The 21262-nt window shown below is 36.5% G+C and overlaps 1 protein-coding gene across 2 annotated transcripts in view; it reads left to right on the top strand.

Annotated features, from left to right (window-relative positions):
* EYS (eyes shut homolog) overlaps positions 1 to 21262 on the top strand; it is a 771550-nt gene that overhangs the window by 515680 nt on the left and 234608 nt on the right. For both annotated transcript variants that reach the window (XM_015859149.2, XM_032443873.1), the window contains one exon: positions 9356 to 9506. In XM_015859149.2, the coding sequence (XP_015714635.2) occupies positions 9356 to 9506 (151 nt within the window). The remainder of the gene's footprint in view (positions 1 to 9355; positions 9507 to 21262) is intronic.

Here is a 21262-nt window from a genome sequence, read left to right on the forward strand (position 1 = left end):
AATGTTTGTAAGTTGTGTTGAGGACAATGGTTTAGTGAGAGCTAATTGTGATAGGCAGATGGTTGGATTGGATGATCTTGTAGGTCTTTTCCAATCTTGGTAATTCCACGATTCTTAGTATAATTTCATGTTCTTCATTTTCTGATCACAGAATGGATTAAGTTGGAATGGATCATAAAGATTATACACTACCAACCCCCCTGCCATGGCTAGAGTTGCCACCCACTAGATCAGACTGCCCAAGGCCCCATTCAAACTGGCCTTGAATGCCTCCAGGGATGAGGCATTCACAGCTTCTCTGGGCATTCTGTGCCAGCATCTCAACGCCCTCTGTGTAAACAATTAATTCCTAGCATGTAATCTAAATCCCCCCTCTTTATTTAAGGCTGTTCCCCTAGTCCCATCACTATCAGGCAAAATTTGTTTGAACCAAGAGAATCAAAGAAGATCTGGTTTATGAACTGTTGGATTAAAAACAACTACGAATCAGATATGTCTAAACAAGGAAAGTTTTGAAGTTTTAGTAGTCAGAATATCTGCTTATGTATTTTTCCAGTTCATTCTACAAATCTGAGCTGTATATTTAGTGAATTAATTTAATTTTAATCCTTTCACAGATAAGTAGAAGGGAAGTTGGACAAATAACATTCCCTCTTGTGACTAATTTTATTCATTACTTTATCTCAAAAATACTTGTTAATTTAAATTTAGCTTAAAGCACCTTCCTACTTAGAGGTCAAGTGTTCAGAATAAATAATAATACTTCTTAAGAATAAATGTTCAATCAAAAACATTTTTCAAGTTATACTCCTTTTTTAACCAAGAACCTAATCCTTCCTAATTTATAACTTAGAGCACTACAGAAATAATGATTTTTTTTTAGATGCTGGAGAATGGTTACAATTTATATACAGATACAACACCTCATTAAAAATCATCAGAACAATTAAAGAATAAGGAGCTTAGATAAGCAAAGTGGTCTATGCATAGGTTGAATGCTGAGAATGTGCTGATGATTTCTGTTGCTGAAGAAACATTAAGGAATAGGTGTACAGTGAAATTTTACCTGTCCAGTTTGCTTTGTAAGCATTGACTTTTATTTAGTTATTTATTGCTGAAGATTATTGCTGTGTATAAATACCAGAAGTCAGATCTTTTTGGACATTGTGTCAAATCATTTATCTTCCATTAATCCATTAAACTTCGTTTAAATCAAACTCCTCCTGTTCTTAAATATTTTCCTAAGGTACATCCCACTATGGTGATCTCTACCTAAAACCATGGTTCTGCTGAGGAATTTATATATCCAAAGGATTCCAGCTGGCAAGCCCCATCCTGTGATTCACTGAAAGAATGAAAAAAGATGGATAAATATTCCATTTGGGTCCTGCTAACCCTGTGTCTCCTAGACATGTTGCATCAACTGCAACTGGGTGCACAGTGGTGGACATCTCTAATTCACTCTTGCTTCAGTGGTTTGGATTTTGTTTTCTTTTTTTCCTAACTTGCTGGGTATGCTTTCTCTACAAAACTCAAGCTTTGCTACTTGAGTGATATCACGGAGAATGGAAAAACAAAATTAATTAGCCAGTTCTGTCCTGGGAGAAAAGTGCTGTTAGACACTGCACATTGCATCCAGAAGTATACCATATAAGTCTTATAAAAATCATTGTACTGAGGCAGCATGAGTATTTGAGACATGATACAAGTCATCCTTTTCTCCCTGAAAAAAAAAAAAAAAAAAAAAAAAAAAAAGAGAGAGAAATACAGAGAGTGGGACAAGCAGTATAGCTGTCTTGTTTACTCAGACGATGCTGTGAGAATACTATACACTGGAATGCTTCTACTTAGTGAGAAGGGAGCTGTCTTTCTACTTTATCCTGAACAATGTACTTTCAGTTGGAGTCATCTGGAGGGAGGAAGGGAGGTTGCTCCTTTTCTGAAAGCAAATAAGCTTTGCTTCCCTGAAGGACAGGATGGAGCTTGCAGAGTCTGCAGCAACAGAATACTGAAAAAAAAAAAAACCAAAAACAAAAAAAAAAAACTTGCAACTTGCTGTAGGAAGCAAGTACTAAGATGACCCTTGTGAGATGGTGAAAGTTTGTTCAGGACCAACAGCATGTAATAAATAATTTGTTCAAGTCAGATAATAAATTTACTTTCAAACCCTCTATTTAATCTATCACACTTAGTTCTACATTTTCATTATTGAAAATGTTACCTTTTCAAAATCTGGTTATTTTGTGCTCTAAACAAAGCACACCTTTAAAGAGTGAGCTCCTCTTATGTCTTTTTGGATGTGACTACAGTGAAAGACCTACAGTGCCAAGTCCCAATAGACAGACTTTTGGCCTCAGGGAGAGTTGTTTTTTTCTATGTTTAAGCTGCTTTGTTCTTTTCTTTCTTTTCTAGCTATGTAACCAGAGCTCATATAGAGAACTGATCCAGTTAAAAATACATACTACCTTTGTTTTCAGCTGAGTGATTTCCTTAGTACAAATTGCTGTGCAAAGAAGAGAGAAGGAATATATGAATGCCTATGGAATAAAAACTGGAACTTAGCTTTTGCCTGAACTGCCAGTCAGAATATACCTACAGATGGATTGGAAGTGCCTGTGAGATGACCCAGGTTCCACCGTATCTACAGTGCATGTTCCCAGTCCTTTCAGCATTTTCCCAAAATGCTAGGTTAAATCTCATCTTGTTATACTGAGCAGCTTAACTTTCAGAGCCAAGCTTTCTTTGAGGAAAAAAAATATATATATCATGCTGTTATGCTTCTAATGTTACATAGATATTCTCATTTAGGATACAATTTAGTTCTGTATTACTGAACCTCTCAGAATGCCCTTTCCCTTTCTGAAGTCTCTACATCAAGTGCTTTATTTGTTCAACAAAAGCTAAGATTTCACAGACAAAGAAGGAATAGTGGAAATGAACAGGGAAATTATTACAGAGGAAACTGGAATAAGTATTTTCAAATCTTGCAGTCAGTTTCTCGAAAATGAGAATACTGGAAGTAGACTTTCTCCTTGTGTGTGTGTAGTAGAAAATTTGCACTGATTGATTTTTCAAAGAAAAAAATATTGAATAAATCTGGTACAATTATGACAAACCTAACGATCATAAAGTAAAGGATAATGGGAAGTGTTTTTATTCAGAATATTTCACCTGAAGTGCTTTTCCTTTAGTTTGTTTGTTATTAATGTCATTGTCAGTTTCTTACTCAGTCTTTTATAGTAGAATCATGGAATCATTACGTTTGGAAAAGTCCACTATGGTCATCTAGTCAAACCATCAACCCACCACCAGTACTGTGCATTAAACACTTAGTGCAACATCTGCACATTTCTTGAACACCTCCAGGGACAGTGAGTCTACCACCTCACTAGGCAGTTCATTCCAGTACCTGACTACTCTTTTGGAGAGGAAACTTTTCTTAATATCCAACCTGAACCTCTTCTGGTGCATCTTGAGGCCATTCCCTCTTATCATGAGTTACACATAAGAGACTGACCCCCACCTCACTAGAGCCTTCTTTCAGATAGTTGTAGAGAGCAATAAGGTCTCCCCTGGGTTTTCCCTACTCCAAACTTTATAATCCCAGTCCCTTCAGCTGCTCCTTATAAGACTTGTGCTCCAGTCTACTCACCAGCTTCACTGACCTTCTCTGAACCTGCTCCAAGGCCTCAGAGCCTTTGATGCTAGTGAGAGACCCATAACTGAACTTAGTACTAAGGCTTCAGCTTTACCAGAGCTGAGTACAGGAGACGAAATACTATGTGCATGTGCATGCTAAGTATAACAACAACTGAGTTTTAAGTTTTGGCATTTGTTTGTACATTTGTTTACAGTTATGTATGTGTATTTTGGTTTGCATCAATATAATGCAATGTAATGTAAAGAAAAGGCTTATCTGGAATGAAAAAACATCTGAAAATAAGCTCAATATTTTGCACAAGTTTTATATTCCACAAAGAACGATTATATCATACAAGTCAACACAGAATAAGCAAATGCATTTCTAACAATTTAATTCAATGCAATGGATTTAATTAAAACAAATTGTTCCTAATAACAGCTAATAACATGTTAATACAGCCAATTAGTTTGGTACAAACTGTTGTTTTGTAACCTGCAGGATAAAAGCTCATTTAATCACACTTCATCTTAGATACAAACCATATAATACAGCTTTTCAGAACTCTGCCGTCAAAAAAAAAAAAATTCAGAAGTTAAAATTTAGGACCATCAAAGAGGTCAAATCATACAATACAGAAATTGCCAAAGACTGAAAAATTTATTTTTTCTCTAAGTGTATTGTGTAAGTAAAATCATCTGAAAGCAATTTTCAGGACTTTGAGACCAATTGACAGGTCTGAGACCAAGTCTTCAAAATACTTGTAGAACACATAGGCAACATTTGAAATAAAAAAATATTTCCTGAGCTATGCTAACCAGTGCACTTTTTTAGTCTCGGAATGGAAGGTGACAGCTAGAGGAGTTGCATCATTTACAGGAGAAGTGTGATAAGTTGGTGAAAATGTGGCTAATTGTGTTTCAGGACCTGAGTTCACATTGGAAACATTTAGTTAGTAATAAGTAAATAAGTGTTTAAAAATAAATTAATAAAAGTGAGAAGAACAAGCGAACCATGTTTATATATAACTGTATTTGTTCATTGCTTAGAATATGAGATGTGAGCAAGGCACTAAACCCACCCCAGCCCCCATCCCTCTTCCACATTGTTAGGGAAATTTACTTGATGCTTTAGTTTCTTTGTCCTTTCTTCTTTACTTAGTTCACTCTACAAGTCCAGATTAAGAAATCAGCCCCAGGTCCAGGAAATAAGTCTCCTGTCAGAAGGAGCAAGAAAAATGCATGTCATTGACTCACTGTTTAATCTGCAACATTAGAGCATGTTACCCTGATGCCTCAACAGGAAACAATCAGGACCAACATATGTGAGCAGTCTGAAATGATGCATCTTACTGCAAAGGGAAAATGTAATAATTCTGAGAGTAACAGATGCTTCCTATCTAAATAAATTTACTGGGGGTAATGTGAGTGTAATGGTATGTGGAAGGAGAGTGACAGCTCCTATAAGGTTATCTGGTCAAGGACCTCTTTCTAAACCACAAGAGATAGAAAGAGAGGGACAGTGACCCAAAGCTGTCCTACAGGTAATAAAGAAGGCAGTGACAGGAGCCATACCTGACTCCTCACTCTAATTGATGAGGGCATTTGAGAGCTTTGGAATGTTCATTCCAGCAAGGTTAGCTGGTCATGGACTTTGTCAGCTGGGCAAGTGCAGCAAAAGGAAGAAGCCAGAAACTAAATATGCCAAGACATAGACCTAATACAGCAATCTTGGAGACAATAATGAGAAACAAACCTCCAAAACATGCTAATTGATGGGCACATCAGGAAACTGCAGGTGCCACTTTCAGGAAGATCTCTCTGGGATTTACAGCTCATGAGATTCTGAACATGGAGACTGGGAAAAGTGTCAGCTACTGAACAGGATGGGGGTCTTTAACCCCCAGCCATTGGGTGAGGAGGAAGAGCTGTGGTACTCCCTGATTTAGGCTGCTGGAGGGGGACCAATGGAATGCTGGGGGGAAACAGGAGTTTGCTTTGATTTTTTAATTTTTATTTTTTCAGGATAGCAAATCGATGAAGTAATGTTTAAACAAGAAGATAATGAAATATGTTTTTTGAGCTTTATTTTATCAATTTCCTTTTTTGTTTGTTTTTTTTGTTGTTTTGTTTGTTTGTTTTTGTTTTTTTTTTATAATAAAACTTCTATTCTTGCAGTTCCCATCTCATGTTTAACAGAACTGTTTGCAGATCCACTGTTATTTTTGTTTAATGGGCTGAATGATTACATCCTAAATATTTCAGAGATAATTAGTGAATTGTTTACTGATTGTCACATTCAAAGTGAAATTGCTAGACAGGTAAAAGTTTCAGTCTTGTTTCTAGAACAAAAGCTTTAGCTTTCATCCTGGGGAAAAACAGATCAAAAAAGATTTACAGTATTTTTTGTGGGCATCCCCTATTCCCTCCTCATCTTCCTCCATTTGTTTATTACCTTTTTACCATTTTGTGATAATCCCAAGCAGGTAATTTAATCTTCACTGACAAATATTAGCAAGTAAAGACATCATGTAAAAGAATTTGCATTTCATGCAGCTATTGCAATGTTTAGGCACCTTTTTCCCAACAGTCATCAAATGATTATCTGACATTTCCATCCTTCCAACCTGGGAGGCATCACACAATGGATTTAATACTGTTTAGACAGAACTTAACTTTGGGTGATAAGTAATAGGCCTGTGTTTAATCATTGCATTTACGTAAGTGCAATTGAGAAATCTGTGAACTGTTACCTTTGGGTTGGACCGAGGTACAATTACTGGTAGCTTACCAAGCAAAAGTGCTTGATTGTTGCTGTGTGCATTTCCATATTTATAATTATGCAAAAAGCTCTATCTTCTTACCTGACCTTTAAAGCACCCAACGTGCTGATTGTAGAAAAAGTATTTTAAAGCTTGATGGAAATTTCGTAGAGTGCATATGCAACCCGGTGATTGTATCATCAGCGAATGCTCAACAATAATGGTTTTAGGTTGTTATTCTAATTTGGCCAGACCTTGCTAGATTCAATCAAGCACAATCAAAGGTGCATGGCTGACATTCTAACAAGCTTAGGGCTAGGCAGCTCACACACTAATGAATTGCATTAACTTGTTTTCTGACATAGAGTACTGAAAATTAGTTTCAAAGTATGTTTATATCTGCATACAAAAATCCCTGTGCAAATTCATCATATAAGCTAACAAATATCTCCAAAGCTACTGTGAAAAGAACTATATTTTTAAATTGAATGCTGTGTAACAGAAATACCGCAAGGTCATATAACCAATTACAGTGTTAGCATCCCAAAATATGTAGAGGAAAAACTGTAATTAAAAAAAAAAGAATAATAATTTTTAAAAAAAGCTATGTGATTAGCTTTTTTTGTTCAACATACCTGTAAATGAGTTTAGAAAATAAAATGAAATAACCTCTTCCTGTCAATTCTGCTCCTAACCCTCTTTCATTCCAGTCCTAAATTAGGGTGCATTAAAATATCTGATATAAAATATTTCAGAAAGATTATTATACTGTTATTATCCCTTTATTGATAAATATTACACCTCAGAAAAAGCTGTGGTTATTTAAAACTCACTGATTTTTTTTATTTTTTTTCCTTCGAACTCACAACAAAGCTTTCTGCTGTAGAATGAAATTTATTCAGAATGTCACACTGGGTTTCAGCCATGGGTAAAACAGCTTGATCGTTGCAAACAGAGCCACTGAAAGTGCACGTATGAAATTACGAGCATTTATCAGCAAAATTTCCATTGTAAGCAAGTAATAAAAACTCTGTGCAGTAGAACATTCTGCATTTGCTTATCTACAAAACATGTCAGGAAAACATACCTCTCCTTGATTGCAGTTCTGGGTACAATTTCTTCATTTTTATCATGCAGGTTAGCTATTAATTAATAAATTTCATAAAACTTTCTAAAAACTGATGAGAATTTTATTATTATTATTATTTCAGCAACTGAGTCTTTCAGTTGATTTTTTGACCACAGAATTAAAAGCCCCTTTTTATTTTTCTTCTGTTTATTTAATTAACAAAGCGAAATTCATGCTTTTCATCTGAAGTTATTTAGTTTGCCTGCAAAAACTTTTACAGTCCTTTCTGTTAAAAGGCTAATACCACATTCATATTTTTCTCTTTAAGTGTCACAAAAAATAGAATTGTGCAGACAATAAACAGACAGTTGTTTACAAATTTTGCTAGTGTGAGCTCTACACTCTCTCAATAGAAGAAGATAGAAAATGGTGCCAGATGATATATATATGGGAGAGCATTTGTGCATCATCTGAGAGAAGATAATGAAGAAACTTATCTCCATGCTTCTTGTCCAAGTTTCAGAAACTGATTTGGCATTACTGAAAGTAAGCTGAATTTACACTTTATCTATACCATCCTAACTAAATGGCACACACTTACTTTCAGAGCTTTGGCTGTTAGAAGCTACTTTTACTGAGGTTATTTTTTTTAGGCACCTGTGCTACAAAAGTACTTGAATTATTTTTACACACACATCTGATTGAGCTCTGATTTTTTGACATAGAGCTTCACCAAAACTCTCCTGTTTAATGAGAGTAGAGGCTGGTAGAAATTGCTAACTTGTAGGCTTTTGTTTCATCCTCAGTCTTAGGAATGATGTTTTTGAAAATAAGCTTTACAGATTATAATAGGTCTGTTCTCTGTAAAATGCAGTTTATTTTAAAATGCTGTTCTGGATTATCTTTTTTAGGTATGGTAAAAGAAAGGATATTTACAATAATTTAGTTAATTAGATGTCTTTCTGTGAAATGAAAAAAATCTTATTAGTATTGTGAAATGTTGTTTAACTTTTTTTTATTCAGCCACTATGTGTTTTGACTTTTTTAGCAATTATACTGCTTAGATTTACTATATGCTTTCATTTTAATGGAAGTTCAAAATCCAAAGACACGCCAGCTTACAGCTTGTTAAACAGCTTGTTTTATGTTTATGGTCTTTATTACCACAACAGCTATTTGTTTGATTTTCTTTCCTCATTGATTTTAGTAAAAGCTTGTTGGCACTTTACCCTAGCAGGCAGCTGAGCACCACATGGCCTCTCACTCCCTCTCCCCACGTGAAAAAGGGGGAGAGAAATGGAAGGTAAAAGTGCAAGAACTGTAGGGTTGAGATAAAGACAACTTGCAAGGCAAAGCAAAACAAGAAATTCATATGATGCTTGTCTATTAGCAGGCAGGTTCTCAGCCACTCCCAGGAAAGCAGTGCTCAGCATGTGTAATGCTTTATTGGGAAAAAAAATACCATTATTATTAATGTATATCCCTTCCTCTTCTTCCTCTTTCTTCCCTCAGTTTTAGTTGTTGTTGTATTTTGGTTTTTATTTTTCTGAGCATGATGTTGTTTGTATGGAAAATCCCTTTGGCCAATCTGGATCAGTTGTCCTGGTGCTGTCCTATCCCAGCTCCTTAGGTAACTCTAGCTCCTCACTGTCATGGCAGCACAAAAACCTGAAAAGTACTTTGATCTTTGTCAGCACTACTTTGTTAAAGCTAAAAGCTGTGTATTATCACGGATATTTTCATCAAGAATGCCAAATACAGCATCATATCAGCCTCTATGATGATAATAAACTATCTCAGCCAAAACTGTGAGACAGCCTATTTGTTAGATTAACAGTCAAACTATGTATATTGGTAAAATGTCCCTACTTCTAAATTTGTGCAGGCAAAGCATGGTACCATGTGAAGCACAAATGTTGGTCCTGGATATATCTGCCAAGACAAGAACACCTAGCAATTTCCACTCCAGTTCGTATGGGCTTGAAACGGGATCCATATTTGTTGGTGGCTTGCCTTATTCTTCTGCAATAAAACAGGTACTTTTTATTGTTATTAATTCTAAGATGTTTGAGGTTTCAACAGTGGCATATGAATACAGTATAAATGGAGAAATATACAAAAAATAAGAATTGTTTACACACTTTTGGGGATTATGCCTAGAGTTTTGCTGGTGTCTGGATCCTCAGCAAGTGAACTGAACAGAAATGGCAGTATGACTCAAGCTGCAATTTTATTTGCCTTAAGTAGACAGAGTTAGGGAAGAAATATGAGCAAATTTAGAGGTACCTGGTAGCTGCATTTTACGTGGAAAGTCTAACAGCATTGAATTTTCTATCCAAAGAGGACCTCTGCTTTGGTCCTGCTAACAGAAAAATGTTTCTGAAAATGAACAGAGATGCTAACCTGTGGAACAGCATTCAAGACTGACAAGAGCAGTACAGGAACTTGAGATTGTGGGGCTATGTTTGTAGTACAAGTTGGGTGTATGTGGGTGTGAGATGTAATATGCAGTGAGACTAGAACAGAAGTTGGGGAGAAGTAGCTATGAAAATAGTGATGAGAGTACATACAGGAATATATTGAGGGCTGAAGAGAAGTGGATTACTACTGAATTATTATTGCAGAGGAATTCGAAGTAGAGTAGTCACAATAATGGGTATCAGTGAGTGACTACTAATCTGGGCAGGATGGATGGTTTTTTGACCTCTGCTCTGTTTGCACAAGACCAGGCCAGCTGGCAACTGATAGGAGTAGCTTCTCCCACTGGTGGAAAGGGGTCTTAAGACAGGAGTTGGGAAGGTTCATTCATAGAGCTTTAAACTGGATACTAACAAGGGTGGGGGTTTAACTGGGGTCACTAGAGCAGAGCCTGTATGTAACGTCCCAGTGGACGTCTCAGCGGACTGGAGTCTGGCAAATATGAAGCAATCTTCAAAAGGGGCTGGAAAGATGATCCTGTCAGCTACAGACCTATCAGTCTCACCTTGGTTCCTGGGGCTGTTTAGTCTGGGGAAAAGGAGGCTAAGGGCGAGACTTTATTGCTCTCTTCCAATACCTGAAAGGTGCTTACAGTGAGAAGGGGATTGGTCTCTTTTCACTGGTGACGGGTGACAGGATGAGAGGAAATGGCCTCAGTTTGTGCCAGGGGAAGTTTAGGTTGGATATCAGGAAAAACTTCTTTACAGAAAGGGTTGTTAGACACTGGAATAGTCTTCCCAGGGAGGTGGTTGAGTCAACATCCCTAGAGATGTTCAAGAAACATTACATATTGTATTAAGGGGCATGGTTTTTAGTTAAAAAACATTTGGATGTGGTGCTCAGGGACATGATTTTGCAGACAGTTGTTAGGGTAGTATGGTTGTTTCATGGTTGGACTCGATGATCTTGAAGGGCTTTTCCAACCTTGTGCTACCGGAAGGAGGTGGAGTGTCACCTCCACCTCTCCTAGATCCCACTTAAGAGCTGACTGCAACTATGGTAGCATCTCTTTCTGGAGATTCTTGAGCATCCATCTTGATTCTGAGCCTCAGCAATGGTGAGTCTTTTCTTATATATTCTCTGGGCAGCCATTCATTTTGTAATTACAACTATACATTCGTATAATTACAACTATACAAATACACTGAACAGTACTGAATCAGTGTAGCCAGGGTCTCATTTATCTGAGCAGGGATCCTGGATAGTCTTCCTCTGATGGCTGTAACAAAGTTAATCTGTGTTTTTGTTTGCCCGCTGAGTAGCAGGATCACGTAGAGCTGGAAATATGTAGTCAGGGTTTCACTTTTCTGAACTGTACTTTGGGTAGGCTTCACCTTATGACAATTATTTTAACCTTTTTATTTTTGTTCAAGTAGTTTATCTTGTAATTAGTTGAAAACAATAATTTTAAGCACAGTTATGGTTTTCATGCTGTTTTGTAATGCATCATTTCATGTTTGTTTTTCCTTTTAGTAAATTACACAGTAATCAATGAAGTGACAGTGTTGAAATCTAACTTAAATGATCTTGTGAGTAGATGCTTTTAGGGTTGTAAAATACTCATCCAGAAGTGTACTTCTAAGTAACTTATACTGATTTTAAAGAACACATCAAACAGCATTTGCTATTGGATAAGCTTTTTCCTTAGTTCAAACATTCATAATCAACTAACCATTTGTATGGAATATTTTACTGTGTTAGTTGTATATAAAATTAACTTACTAGAGGTATTCAACCTCAATAAATATTCTAAACTAACAAAAAAGAAAAAAAAACCAAAAAAAAAACGTTATTTGTGAAATTATATGATTTTGGCTAAAGTTAATACTTGGAGGGATCTCCCTAAGAAACAACAAAGGAAACTTAGAATTTCAGTCACTGGAGTATATTTAGAAGAAAATAAAGGAGCAATTTATTTGAGGGTTATATTTAATTCTGTGTGTGTGTGAGGAGGAAGTCTGAGACAGTAAATAGCTCCTCGTCAGCCAATTTCAATAAAAAGTCCAGAACAAAAGCTTTATGCAAGCTAAAATAGCAATAAAATACAGTGGCTACAGGTAGTTTACTGCTAAAACTTATTGCTTGGACGTGTCTCAGACTCATATCAAGATGAGCTTCCTTTCTTTAAGTATATGACAGTTTGATAGATTCTTCTACTTTTAATGCAGGATTAATAGATGAAATGTTTTGATCTATGTTTTTTATTCAGAAGAGGTAATAACAGCATTGTGCAACATGTAAATGATGAATCCATTGATACTTTACCTCAGTATTTAGAAAGTATTTATTCATATAAATTTCCCAAAGGTAAAAATGTATCTTAAACTCTCAGTTGCCTCGCTGGTTCTGCATGAAGCTATTTTGTAGCTCACTGCTTGTTGCTTCTTATTACCTATGCAATTTATTTTCCTTCATTTTCCTTTTTCCTTTGTGATTCCTTGTGTTCATTTTATTTTTTTTCTTACTGGTTAAGTTTGTGTTTTCTTGGCTTTCTCATCAAGGTGTGTTGTCTATAAGTCACACTCAGTCTTTAAGGACTATACTTGTTGTTTCTGTCAGACAATGGAAAACAGTCTGCCCAAATTCTCTTTATTTTGACTACTCGTTCCCAGCAATAGAAAAGCCACTCCAGGAAGTTTCTTTCTCATCAGATTTGACAGAGGCAGTTTCTACTGTAAAACCTTAATCATCCCCAAATCAGAAAAGGTCTGGTTTTGACCTTGATCCAGCAGTTTGCTTCAGGGGAGGTTTCTGCTCCAGCTGTGACTCAGCTCTTCCTGGCAAATGCTCTAACTGCTCTTTGAGTCAAGTCTCATAATGACCCTTGTGATATCTGTGGTATCTGCCTAATTATACATTGTCTTGTTTTAGATGAGCTCAGTCTCTCACTGGAGTAGTTCACTCTGCTGTTGGCTCTCTACTGTCCAAAACTGTCTAAGTTTTATAGAACAGTAACTTCAGACCTTACACTTCAGCTGATCATTTTAACAGATGCCAGTTCCCATCTAACAGGAATTTCTATCTGCACTTTCCAGAACTGTTGACACAGTATTTGTTTGTTCATATTACTGTAACAGGCCCACATTGTTATTGACTTCAGTGTGAGACTTCTCTTACTTTCTTTATGAGTGAAGTTTGATATGATCACTGCAGCCCTCGGGGTAAAATATTGCGTCCTCTGAGAATTTCCAGTAATGTTATTTCCCTCTTGGATGTCCATGCACTTTTTTTGGTTGGCACATTTGTTATTTTATGTTGCTTAGAGTGCCTCAACATTTAAGGTAAGATGTGAAAATTACTCCATGACTTTTATTCTCAGAGTTGAAGATTTCATTTCCAAAAATGGAGATTCCTTTCCTTACCTTGACTACTTTCCCTTTTGTTCTTACATACCAATGAGGGGATACACTTTGATTCTTTTTTTAAGGGTGTTTGTTGGAAAGTTTGGATAGGGAATAATAGGGTCATTCAAGAATTACTGAGAAATCACTGGTTTTGTGTGTTCTCACAGAAGTTTTGAGACTGTTCTGAACCTGATTGGTATTCTGCCTAGGATACACTATTTTGAATGGAAATATCAGTAAACAAAAAGATAATACTTTAGGCTAGAAGGTTGGATTAGCATCAACTATGCATGTTTCCCCTACTCAGGGTAATAGAAGTCATTGTGTACTATGAACAGAAGATTGAATTTCCTTTCTAACCACATACAACTGACTTCCCTGGCTGCCGCCATGGTTTGGGAATGTGGAGATTATAGCACTGCAGAGAACAGATGTATTACTCTCAAGACAGCAGTATGTTTTAGAAGAACATTTGTGGCATCAAGGAAAGCAATGTTATAACACTCAATAGAATTTTATTATTTTTTTGCTAATCAGGAGCTCTCAGACCTCCCATACCAACAGCCTTGTAGTCATGGTTGGTGGGAGGAACGCTGCCAGTAGTACAGCAAGACAGAGTTATTAAGCACTTAGGTAAGCTGGATGTAGAAAGCACCAATGATCCAGATGTCACGCATACAAGCCTGCACCACTGGCTTGTGCAAGACCATTCTCTATCATCTCTGTAAAAACTATAGCAATCAGAGGAGGTCCCTGATCAATGGAAAAAAGGCAAATACGATGTCATGTTTGTCTTTAAAAGCACCAGGAAGACTTGGGTAACAATGAGCTGGTCAAGCCAACAAGATATCTCAGTTCCTGAGACAGTTATCGAAATAAATGAAGGACTGAAAGGTCTAAGGAAACTGTGCCTAACCATTATGATTATCTTCTATGTCGGAAGGCTCAGTGGTCAAAGGGAAGGTGGTGGCTATTCCTTTTTTCCCTGAGCTCAGCATCAAAAGGGATGGGGAATGGTGACTGTGGTCAGTCTATAACAGCTCCTTCCTGCTGCTTCTTCCTGTTTGCCCCTTTTACCAGCCCTAGTGAAGCGCACCACAGGCTGTGCTTCCTGTCAGGAAACACAAGCCTGCTGCAGCATATGGTGCTTCATGTCCTTCCAGGGAGTTTCTGCTCTGCTGTCTGGAGCACCCCTTCTCTTGAAACTTCTGTTATTGATTTCTGCAGGGCTGTTTCTCAGACTTTTTCCACTCTTCTCTCTCACAAGCGCTGTACAGTATTTTGGCCCTTTCTCAGACATGGTCTCCAGACATGCCTTCATCTTTACTGCAGGGCCCAGCTGTGCCCTGCAGTGGGGCTGCTGGAGCCCAATGGAAGGTGCTGTGTGCAGCACAGGGCTGACCTGGCCTTGCCTCACAGGAGCATCTGGGTACCTGCAACAGAAACACAGGTATAGTTCTCCGACTGTGTGTTCCTCATGTGGTTTAACCCAGAAGGAAGCTCAGCACCATGCAGTTGTTTGCTCACTCCCTGTCTTCCCAGTGGGATGTGGGAGAGAATTGAGGGGGAAAAAAGTGAAGAACTCATGGGCTGAGATAAAACTGTGTACTAAGGTAGAGAAAAGGATAATAATTATGTCATATATAGAGAGAGATTACTTGTTTATATACATTATCATATATAGATGTATATAACAAGTAATCTACAAGCAATTGCTTGCTACCCCCTAGCTGATGCTGAGCTATCCCTGATGAACTCCCACCCCCTTCAAAACTCCTTCCACATGATGTCATATGGTGTGGAATATCCCTATATGCAGTTTAAGTCAGCTTTCCTAGTCCTGTTCCCTCCTAGATCCTTTGGCCCTTCACTGCAAATGGCCCTGGCTCTGTACAGCACTACTTAGCAGCAGCTGTAAACCTTGCTGTGTTACCATTTTCTCCTAGAACCAGTAAGATAACATCATACCAGCTGCTCTGAAGAAAACAATTCCATGCTCCCAAAAATCAAGATATTAAAAAATAAAACAAAAACAGCTTGTCTCAGTGAAAATCAAAGGTTGAGGATCTGAAGATATGGGTGAAAAACTAGGTAATGGGTATATGCATTGAAACATCTTGGATTAATTTATTCAAGTTCATACACTGTAAACTGTTTCACACAAAGAAATAAATCATTTTTATTATTCTTTGTAAAGTCTAGTAGGTTCATATGAGAGAGGTTAGTAAAATGATCCCGATCAGAAGAAAAGCTAAACATTTATGTTAGAAATTGTTGGGTGGCATAGATCTTGGCCTGCAGTCTCTATGCAGAATAATCTTCCAGTTCTCTGACAGTTTTCTTTATTATTTATTTTAAAATTATGTCCCGTTTTTCAGTTAAGAAAATATGAAGGGTGTATGGGAAACTGTTAATCACAGCCTGAATCTCTGATTGACCACCTGAGACAAGCACTGAGTCAGCTGTGGGAGCACAGGTGAAGGTAATTCAGCTGTGCTACCAGAAAGTAGCTTGGCTCCACCCCTCCTAGATCACATTTTAGGGCTGATTACCTCTAAGGAAGAATTTCTTTCTCTGGAGATTGCTCTTTTGTGGAGTTTACTGTGAGTCTCCAACAGTGGTGAGCATTTTCTATCACAGTAATCTTTCATACGAAACATCTTGTTTAACCTCTGTTTACCTGTCAGCTGTACAGAAGGGTATATTTCAGACTTGTCACATACAGCAAATAGGCAAACAGTTAAATCAGCTGAAGAGTAAATAGCTTCATCCCTGTTTTTGAAAGCTGTTTATAGTATTTGTTTTCTAATGCATAAAAATTGATAATGGGAGAATATAAACCAACTTAAACACACAAGAGAAATCAGAAATTTAAATTAAAAAATATATATATTTTGAACTCCCAAGACATGTTTCATAATAATTAATTTCATGCTAGCTTTAATATCATTAATTGTTTACAATAGCTTGTTGTTCTGCAGAGAAGATAAGATTGGTACACTTGACGGGAAATTATGGATTGTTTTCAAATACCTCCAGCAGTAGTTGATTGCAGTAACAGTGTTATTTCTGCTACTATAATTGCTGCAGTAATTTATATTTCTAGACTTATTAGTATTTTTGTATTGGGAATGAGAAATGTCATTATGTGTTCATATTCCTTTTCAACATAAACAAATCTCCATAATTGAACTTTGCAAATATTTGAACAGAGAAGTTTCAGAAGAAAGGGAAGCTTCTGTATCAGGAGAATAACTTTGTGTATAAAATTAGGATACAAGATTAAGAAGAAATTATGCACAGATATATACAAGCACTGGTATCTCCATATTACCCTCTGGGAAATGCAGCAGATAGTTGAATGATACACTCAGGATCGTAGTGTTTTGGTGTTGTAACTAAGACTAAATAGAGATGATTCCACATTCAGATTCTCTTGATTAGACTACTGGTACATACCTGGGTGTCCTTGAGGGATGGGGGAAGTTCTTTACCAAGAGAGTTGTGAGAGGTGCTGAAACAGGCTGCCCAGAGAGGCTGTGGATGCTCCATCCCTGGAGGTATTCAAGGTCAGGTTGGATGTGTCCCTGGGCAACCTGGTCTAGTATTAGATATGGAGGTGGGTGGCTCTGCCTATGTCAGGGGGGGTTGGACCTTAATGATCTTTGAGGTCCTTTCCAACCCAAGCCATTCTATAATTCTGCGTTTTAAAGGAATAGGTAGAAAACCTGCAGTTTTGCATTTATGTGAGATAATGTGGTGTCACAATTATATTTTTGGTATAAAACCATCCACTTAGTCTCAGAATATTCTCAGGTAGATATAAATAGTATATAGATTGATATAAAGAAATATTAAACTATTTCACTAAATGTTTGCTGGATTGTATAACATTATCTCTTTTCTGTTGCAACTGTTCTCTTCATCCACTGAGTATGATGTCATTCAATGAAGATAGAGACATTGTAAAGCAGGTGTTACAAAAAAACAGAATTAGGGCTATAATTTGGAATGATCTGAAGACAGTTTGTTGTATATTACAGCTGCTGTGCTTCCGCAGACTGAAACAACAGTGAACCCTCTGTAACTGCCTAGTTAGACATAGTTTATGACCCATTTCCCTTGCCAGAGCATTGCAAAGCAGTGGGAGAATTTAGTACAATCTGTGCATGGTATTCAGGTTTGATTATCTGGCATTCACCTTATCTGATAAAGCTACAGAATGGGGCTTTGACATTAACTATTACAGAACAGTTTATAATAGTGTTATATTTATATGGTGCTTTACTAACCTGCTACAGTAGTCCTTGGTTGTGAATGAAATAAAAATGCTGTTAGTGGTTCTGACCCTCTTAATGCCTGCTGGGCTGCAGTGTTCAGCTTGAGTAGATTCCTGGAGAAACCAACAAAAAAAGGCATCCATCTTACATGGGATTACAAGCACATACTGGACTGTTACATTATGCAGCTGTGTGGTATAGTTGTACAAACAAGAGTGACTAGTTTGAAATATTACAGGGATGACTTTCTGAATCTCCAGAAATTTCCTATTGGTATACAGAACATCTGAAATTTTCATTTGTAATAACTAAGGATCATATGATTTATTAAAAAAAATTAAATTATTTTGGCAAAATTTTGACATACTGATGGCCAGTCAGATTGTCAGATTTGTTCATACAGCTTCTTCTATTTAAAAATGACCTTAATGAGCTTAAATATGTGTGTGGTGTGTTTTTGTTTGTTTGTTTTTTTAATCAGTGAATATGAGACCTGTGCACTGATTATAGTGGTTTGGGTTTGTTTGTTGATTTTGGTTTTTCTTTCCTCTTTGATTTTTCTTTCTTTTTTCTTAGATCAGAAATCTGTTTAACAATTGTTCAAATGTTATTTCATACTTTATTTATAATTTAAAGCATCATCTGTCCCATGAGTTTAAGCTGTAGCTCAGAGTATTCTGTGTGGGAGCCAGTTGCCTGGCATTAATCTTCACTCAAGGTATAGTGGAATGTAAGTGTGCAGCTTGTCGTGATTCTGCACCAGTATTTCACTGCACCTTGAGTCTGAAGTTCAGCTGTGATACAGAAAGTGAGCAAACTGCATCAGCCCCCCTACAATATCTTCTTGGTTTATCAGTGGTGTACCACTGAAACCATGAGCTGCTCCTCATCAATTTCAGTCCCTGTGTTTTTCCAAAAGTAGATACTAAACACTTGTTCCTGTAATAATACCACACCCTTTTGGATTCCTGTACTCATGTTAGATTTCTTCTAAATACAGCTCTGTTGTCATGTTTGCTATTACAGTGTTCTAAAAGGCTTTTACAGTGTATTTGCTGGTTGGAAATGTGTGCTACAACCTAAAGATTGTCTGATTTCTCCTTGTATACTGACATGACAGCCTTAGATCCTGATGATTATTTTTAATTCCAAAGGCCTGTTTAAGGTATGTTGTGGATCTGTCTCTGCACCTCCAAAATCCTTTTGCTAATTAAAAGCTTCTGCAAGCTGTTTTATATATTTATATTAATACATAGGGAGAGACTAAGTGAATATTTGTCACATTATAAATTATTCAGCTTTTACGTGTCATTTGTTGTTTTACCGACTGCTGTCACATTCACCCCTGCTCATCTTGTCTTTAGGTTGAGAAGACATAATTTGCATGCTGTGTTTTCAAAGAATTACTTATCATTAGTCAGAAAATAAAATAGAAAATCAGTCAGTAGAAAATCATTAGTCTGTCTCTCCAAAAAAGAAAGATGATTCTGTAATCCTATACAGGAAACTGCTGTTTTGACTGTTCTGGTTTGTTGTGGTCATCAAATTTGTTCACCTCAGTACTTCCTACATTCACAGATAATTTGTTCAGCAGCACTGGATCCATGTGGTAGTATTTGTGACAGCTGTACAGTGTGAAAAGTAATGTTTATTTCCTTTCCTTTAGCCTGCTTATTAGTCAAAATGACCTTCTTGTATTTCTCATGACTATTTTCTTTAAATCCTTTTGTTAGGGAGCCATGTCATATTTTTGGAAATCAAATTAGCTGCATTGATCAGATGATCTTCTGATAGGTGACTGTTAGTTTGTTCAAAGCATTCTAGTGACTGGAAAGCATAACTTCTTTTTACAGAATTATACTGATTCTTTATGCCATTTTATTTCAAGATTTTGCTGCTTACATTCTTTATTATTACTCTTAGGAAATTACCCCCATTGAAATATATACTTGGTGCCTCTTACTTTCAATCTTTTCATCCTTTTGCTGTTCTTTTTAACTTACTGTTACTGTATTTGCAGTCTTCCTGCATTTTGGTGCTAAATCCCATCATTTAAGTGAGTAGTTACATCATCATAGTCTCGTAGTATCATAGTCTCGTGTGGGTTGGAAGGGACCTTAGAGATCATCGAGTTCAACCCCCGGGATTCGAGCCTCTGTGTAGCAGAGCGGCACTTCTACCACTTGCGCCACAGGGGGGATTCGAACCCCGGGCCCCAGTGTTGCAAGGTGGCATTCCTACCACTGCGCCACCGGGGCATACCACCTTTGAACAATTCCAGGCTTCCTATTTTTAACACTGTTGAAAGCTTTCATGTGTTTTGTTTTCTTTTCTGCCGAGCATGAGTTGGGTTCTAGCATCTTTCTGAAAAGATGTAGTCTTTGCATTTTTAATTTATTTTATTATTTATTATAATAAATATTATTCATTATTATTGCATTAACTTGCAAGGCTTTATATCATCCACTGTTCTTTTGACATAGAATATAACTTCTCATAGTCCTTTTAATTATTCTTTTGTATCACTCAATCTCCTTGTTTTAAAACTAATCCTTTATTTATTTACTGACAAGAGTATATCGAGTTATCTAAACAATATGCACATGGTTTTGCTCTGACCTGCAAGCATTTTACTTGTTAGCTGTTCCTGTTACTTTTATCCTAGCTAACATCTCTCTGTTGTGGTTAAAGTATTTTCTGTGGATTTTCTAAGTGTGTTTTGCTCCCACGATAACACTGGTTATATTATAGCCAGTATTGAAATGTTAGTTGTTTTTCCAGAGTATTTTGATGGTTATATACTGTAGCAGATCCTATGCAATCCAGGCTCAATGCAAATCCAAGAATTAGTTCTATTCTTGTGGTTCCCCTAATGCTTGCAAGAAACCATTGTTTAAAGCATCTAAAAATGTACTCCCTGTATCATATCTTGTCATGATTTGTAATCAGAGTGCCTGGGAGTAATTAAAGTCTGCTGTTATTTCTGTTTTTGTTGTTGGTGGTGGTGGTGGGTTTTTTTGTTTTGTTTTTGTTGTTGTTGTTGTTTTCTGCCTTAGCTTTCTAGACTCTTCCAGTATTTAGGAAGCTCTATCATCATCTAGGTTAGTTGCTATGTAATATAGCTCTAATTCTGTGTTTTTATTTCTGTGCAAAAGGATCTGTGTTACTGACTTGCAGATATATTTACTTAAATGCCTTATTTATACTGCTTTTGTTCTGATGCAGCCCACACTTTAAATGATTTTTAATCTGGCATCATGATATCCCAGTGTTTATTTTTCTACCATTAAGATGGTTATCATATTCTTGTTGTTTGAGTACCTCTCTTTAGAATTTAGGTATTTTTCCAAAGGCAATTACTTGTCGTTTCAAAAGAAATAATAGCTTAGTAGTTGGATCATGGAGGAGTTGTATTGAAGAGCAAATAAATTGTTCATGCTGCTTTTTTTTTCTTTCTTTTTTTCTTTTTTTTTCCTTTTTTTTTTCTTTTTTTTTTCTTTTTTTTTTTTTTCTTTTTTTTCTGGTAGCATATTTATCTAACTCAGTACTATTTGTTTATTTTGAATGCAAATTTGTGATTTATTTATTTATTTTTTAATAAAAAGAATTTTCCAGTTAAGAAAAAAAAATATAAGTATAGACTTATATTAAAACTGACTTTCCATTCCCATTGAATACTTTAATTATGGT

Source organism: Coturnix japonica, chromosome 3, assembly GCF_001577835.2.
Source record: "Coturnix japonica isolate 7356 chromosome 3, Coturnix japonica 2.1, whole genome shotgun sequence".
In the NCBI taxonomy this organism is placed as follows: Eukaryota; Metazoa; Chordata; class Aves; order Galliformes; family Phasianidae; genus Coturnix; species Coturnix japonica.